Raw genomic sequence first — 6,000 nt, forward strand, 5'->3', positions numbered from 1 at the left:
TATTAGGATTAAATGGATAAAACGCATATAGCATACGAGCCCAGAGTAAGCACAATCCCAGTGTTTGCTATTATTAATGTCCATAAAGGGCCTGGCACGGCGCCAAACACAGAATACTCAACAAATGGCTGTTTATTAAATGATTACACTATTACCTCACATCCTACATATCTCATCTACTGACAGCAGCTACTGTCTGGATGCTAAGCAAATTTATTTAGAAAAATTAACTTAACCATAACCACTTAACACCTACATCCTTTCAGGAATTCTGTGTTTTTCACCTAGACTTCCTAATTTGCTCTTCTTGTTTAGTTTTGGTTAACTTTTCCTTTCATATTACTTTAAACTCTCTACTTCCTTTCATACTGACCCTTCCTTCAAGATCTTCTAATTCACACAGTAGCACAAACCCAACCAACACCTCAGAAACACATCTAGGTCGGTGAAAAGAGCTTGAACAGACTCACTGCGTCTACAACCATTTCTCCACATCAGTACACACAGAATAACTTGGTATGTGTCTTATTTGTTTCATACCTGTCCTTGTTTTGGTGCATGCATGTATATTCCTATGTAGAGTCCCATGGCAGGGGAATAAGCAAGCCGTAATTTGTGTCCAGTTCCAGCAGTGAGCCGAAGGTCTTTCTTTACAGGGACATACTCCAGCATGTCAGCTACCATCAGGCACATTTGCTCCTGTCCAGGAAAACAGTTAATAGGTGATATTCAAGGGATATTCAGGCTAGAAGAACGTACCTTTTGAAAGGATGGACCTTTCATTATATCTACCACTCTATCTAGTTTATCTGCTAAAAGACCTTACAGGTTTTTGTTTTAAAAGGGCTAACACGGGCCGGGCGCAGTGGCTCACTTCTGTAATCCCGGCACTTTGGGAGGCCAAGGTGGGTGGATAACCTGAGGTCAGGAGTTCGAGACCAGCCTGGCCAATATGGTGAAACCGCATCTCTACTAAAAAATACAAAAACTAGCCAGGTGCAGTGGTGCATGCCTGTTATCCCAGCTACTTGGGAAGCTGCGGCAGGAGAATCACTTGAACCTGGGAGGCGGAGGTTGCAGTGAGGTGAGATTGAGCCATTGCATTCCAGCCTGAGTGACAGTTTCAGGGAAAAAAAAAGGGGGGCGGGGCGGGGGGGCTAACATGTAAAACATCTCTTCAGTCTGAAATATAAGATCAGACTTACATAAATATAAGCTGTATTTTTTTAGATGAATCTTGAAAACCATTTTACCAACTTACATTTTTAAAACATATTTGTTGCTCTTAAATGAAAGATCCAGCCTGGGTAACATGGCAAAACCCGGTCTCTACAAAAAATACAAAAATTAGCCAGCTGTGGTAGCACGAGCCTGTAGTCCTAGTTATTTGAGCAGCTGAGGTGGGGAACAGCTTGAGCCCAGGAGGCAGAGGCTGCAGTGAGCTGCATTCATGCCACTGTACTCCAGCCTGGGCGACAAAGTGAGACTGTCTCAAAAAATAAAAATTTAAAAAAAAGAAAAAAAAGTGAAATGTAGACTTTGTAATACTCTTTCTGTGTTCCTGTAAGATTGATAATTTTTCCAAATAAAAAGATAGTAAGTTAGAAGGAAAATATATGCAAAATAAAGCTAAATGAAACTGTCTGAATCTGGAAGTGACCAATAATTTCCAAACTAATTGATCTGATCATCTTTAAGAGAAACAGCAAAATTTATTTCAATTCTCATGATTCACAATGCTATTTTAACTTACAGCAACTATAAATGTAGCCCTTACCTTGTAAGACCACATTCGTAGTTTATGATCCTGACACAGAGCAAAGATGAAGGCATCATGCTCCACACAATGAACAGCAAGACTGAGGGGACGATCTGAAGGCGACTGGTCACCCCTAAAACATAAGACCCAGTTTTAGAGTTTTACTGCTGCAAAGTATCTGATCATTAGAATTTGCAATTCAAGAAATATAATAAAATTATAAATGTACACTCTTAGCAGAAGGACCAAGAGCTTATATGCTGGTATAAGACAACTACATTTCTATTTGGTTTATCACCAATTACTATAATAAAATTTAAAAGGCTCTACATAACAATGGAAGACTGTTTCCTTTTGTATTGCTTTCCTTTAACCATCAAAAACTTTCTACTTCTAATAATTTTACACGAAACTGGATTTGGGTAAGTCAGGGCAGAGCACTGAACTGCATATTCTGAGAATACAAACAGTAGGCTGGTTTATGCTGTCAAAGCATCCAATTGTAGACGAAATGGACTTGGGAGTGTGGCTTTCCTCAGATGGAATTTGATTTTATTCTGACTGTTCTCCTTTCCAGTATAATGTTTGCCTTGGAATAAGACTGGAAACAATAACTGCCGACCAGTGCAAAAAGATTAAATTCTTGGGCCCTTTGATTTACCTCCCAGACACCACTCACCTGATAGCTGTTGGCATCCAGCCTGTAAGCAATCGTTGCATTACTGAACTCTGTTTCAGCTCCACAACTGACACCATACCTGCAATGATATCCAAGGCACCTCTTGAACACACTTTGAGAAACCCAAAGGCAAGAATGATGTAACCATGAACAAGGTCTTTATAATAGGCAACAGGCTTCTGTATTTCTGTACTAACAAAGTTTTAGGACATAACTTTCCTACATATATCACACCTAAAATATTCTGAATCGTTACTAGATCCATAAAAATAGCATTTTTATACTTCTCGTGGAAGTTTTTGCCTTTTACAGACAGTAACCCATATTGCCACCCAGCAGAATCACTTCATTCTTTCCAAAACAATCCCTAGGTACCTTTCCTGTGCCAGGCACAGTCCTAGATGGTGGTGACATAGCAGTAAACAAAACAAATTGTAAAACTCCTGTCCTCATGGAACTTATATTCCTTCAGGGGAAGGGGAGAAGCAGAGACAGTTAAATTAAGTAGAATGGCAGTAAGTCAGAAAAATAAGACACAAAAGGTGTACAGAGAATGCCAAGACATAGGGAGGGTAGGCAGGGGCACTGCAATTTTGAAAAGGGTGGTCAGGGAAGGCCTCAACGAGGTGACATTGAGTAAAGACCTAAAGGAGCTGTGGCAATGAGCCAAGCTAGTAGCTGGCTATACCAAACAAATGCCTTGAAGTAGGGGTGTCCCGGCATATTCAAGGAATTGCAAGAAGGTATGTGGCTGGTGAAGAGGAGGGGAACAGAGAACAGATGAAGGTAGAGAGACAGCAGTGGGTCACTCTAGGCCAGTGTAAGGACTCTGGGTTTATTCAGCATAACATGATATATTTAAAACCCAACTTGGGTCATGTTGGCCAGGTGCGGTGGCTCACGCCTGTAATCCCAGCACTTTGGGAGGCTGAAGCAGGCGGATCACTTGAGGTCAGGAGTTCGAGATCAACCTAGTCAACGTGGCAAAACCCTGTCTCTAACAAAAATTCAAAAATTAGCCAGGCGTGGTGGTGGGCACCTGTAATCGCAGCTACTCGGGAGGCCGAGACACAAGAATCGCTTGAACCTGGGAGGTGGAGGTTGCAGTGAGCCAAGATGGCACCATTGCACTCCAGCCTGGGTGAGAGTGAGACTGTCTCGAAAGAAAGGAAGGAGGCCAGGTGTGGTAGCTCACGCCTGTAATCCCAACACTTTGGGAGGCCGAGGTGGGCAGATCGCAATGTCAGGAGTTCGAGACCAGCCTGGCCAACATGGTGAAACCGTCTCTACTAAAAATACAAAAATTAGCTGGGCATGGTGGCAAACGCCTGTAATCCCAGCTGCTCAGGAGGCTGAGGCAGGAGAATTGCTTGAACCCAGGAGGCAGAGGTTGCAGTGAGCTGAGATCGCGCCACTGTACTCCAGCCTGGGCAACAGAGAGAGACTCCCTCAGGTGACCCGCTCGCCTTGGCCTCCCAGAGTGTTGGGATTACAGGTGTGAGCCACAGTGTCCGGCCCTTGGGTTTTAAATATATCAGTCCACCTGAGAAGTTTCTGAAGAGGGTTAAGGACAGATCTGGGGAGATATATATAAAGCTAATACAATAATCCAGGCAAGACATAGTGGCAATTTGGTGCAGGGTATTTAATGTCTTTGTTTCAATTAATTTAATTATAATGTTATAATGCCTCCATCTCAGGGCAGACAATTAGGCAACTCATCTCTACTATAAGATTTAGAATAGGCTGTCTTATACTTGTCTACTTGTTTTTCCATGCTCCAATATGCTTTATAGTTCCTTATCCACTGTATAAAAGTAAAGCATTAGGGACTCATTAGGCAAGCAATAATGAATGACCAGTTCCGGGGCAGTAGACATGCAATCCCTGCATTGGATGACGAGGTTGAACTTTTAAGGTCTGTTTCAATGTTAACATTCCTTGTTTAAGTCCATGCTCATTTCCCGTTCTTACCAGGTATGTCATAAGGAGGTAGCTTAAGAACAAAGATTCCCCCAGAAGCACATGGTAAGGCAAACAGGGCCTCCCCATCACTGCTAAGCCAGGCTGTTGAGGCGGTGGAATTAGGAGATATTCCAGGTACTGCTGGAATTAATTGATAGTTGCAAGGATCTGTGAAATCAACTTTTCCAATGTCAGTGAATATTGACTGCATCTGACTTTCAACTACCAACTCCTGTTGAGTAATTAAAAAGAAAAATCTATTAAATCAAAATAACCAGAATTTTGCTCAGTTCCTCTCTATTGCTAAAAAAGTTTTTAAAGTAAAAAACTATAAACTGTCAAGCTTAAGAAGAAAGCCATTCTTTTTAATGAAAACTAATTCTCAACTTAAAATGTATGCCTGATCATTTTAAGTGGTAGCTATCAAAGTATGCTTGGTGAGGGATAATGAGAATCCAAATTTCCTTCAATTCCAAAAGATATCGCTCCAGCACTAAATTTGTGACACCCAGAGTAACTTGGGAAATAAAACATATTGCACTTAGCCAACTTACACTCCTATACATCCGGGAGGGGTGTGGTAAAAGTAACCTGTGCACTGTTTGATTGGTTAACATCAAGATTATCACATGATTCTGAGTCTCAGAGACATAAACCCCTCCAGGTAAAACACTGCAATTTTGGAATTTTAGGCGAACGGCATTATTCAACAGATTTATGTCCAGTGACTCCTCCATCAGCTCCAATGTATCTCCAGAGGTCTTCCTGTTGAAAAAGAGACATTTGTTTGAAAAGTTTATGCTTTTCTTTCTCACTGACTGTTGCACTGAAATACATGAGAACAGTGTCCAAGTGAATTCACCAAATTTGAAAATTTTGGATAAGCAGATTTGGACCACCTTTGCACTCCAAATCACATTATGTACATTCATAAAAAACAGCATAACAAAATTCAAATTTCATTGTGATTCTGTTACATAGAGACATTTCCAAACTTGATAGGTCATTTATTTAGGACAATATTTTAGGCAATTAAACTCTACTATAATAAAAATTAACACCATACCCCGGCCATTGCTTGTAGTGGAACGTGGTCTCCATATATACTACAGCATCGAACAAAACTAACCTTAATAATTGCAGTTATGTCCTGCTTCTTTACTTCTTAACCTGCGATTGCATGCGTGCGCACACATATACACACACAGAGCCTGTGTGTGCACACATACACACACAAATAGCAATTTTATACATGCGCTTACATGTATGTGCAAAAATATTACTAAAATAAATATTTTAACAATATAAAAATACCTTTGCAAATTGAACATATCAGGGTTAGTTTCTATACTGATAAGCTATTCTAACTTTTACTATTACTCCTCAAAAGGAGCTTGTTTTTTTCTTTTCCCCCACCCTTCCCAAAAGGAGCTTGTTTATTAATTCCAGTTGAGGAGCAAGGAGCCACTGGCAGCCACAGATCTCACCGCTGCACAGGGTTTTTAGAGCTTCAGCCATAAAAATAGGCAGAATAGCCGGGCGCGGTGGCTCAAGCCTGTAATCCCAGCACTTTGGGAGGCCGAGATGGGCGGATCAC

General features: G+C 41.1%; 1 protein-coding gene across 1 annotated transcript in view; it reads right to left on the minus strand.

Annotated features, from left to right (window-relative positions):
• The window catches only part of NUP160 (nucleoporin 160kDa), a 73,074-nt gene that overhangs the window by 56,583 nt on the left and 10,491 nt on the right, over positions 1–6,000 (minus strand). The window contains exons 3-7 of the mRNA XM_011963561.1: positions 4,958–5,168; positions 4,413–4,635; positions 2,439–2,517; positions 1,778–1,892; positions 541–699 (exon numbers count right to left, since the gene is read on the minus strand). Coding sequence (XP_011818951.1) covers positions 541–699; positions 1,778–1,892; positions 2,439–2,517; positions 4,413–4,635; positions 4,958–5,168 — 787 coding nt within the window. The remainder of the gene's footprint in view (positions 1–540; positions 700–1,777; positions 1,893–2,438; positions 2,518–4,412; positions 4,636–4,957; positions 5,169–6,000) is intronic.

The sequence above is a fragment of the Colobus angolensis genome, unplaced genomic scaffold (assembly GCF_000951035.1).
Source record: "Colobus angolensis palliatus isolate OR3802 unplaced genomic scaffold, Cang.pa_1.0 Scaffold61, whole genome shotgun sequence".
Lineage (NCBI taxonomy): Eukaryota > Metazoa > Chordata > Mammalia > Primates > Cercopithecidae > Colobus > Colobus angolensis.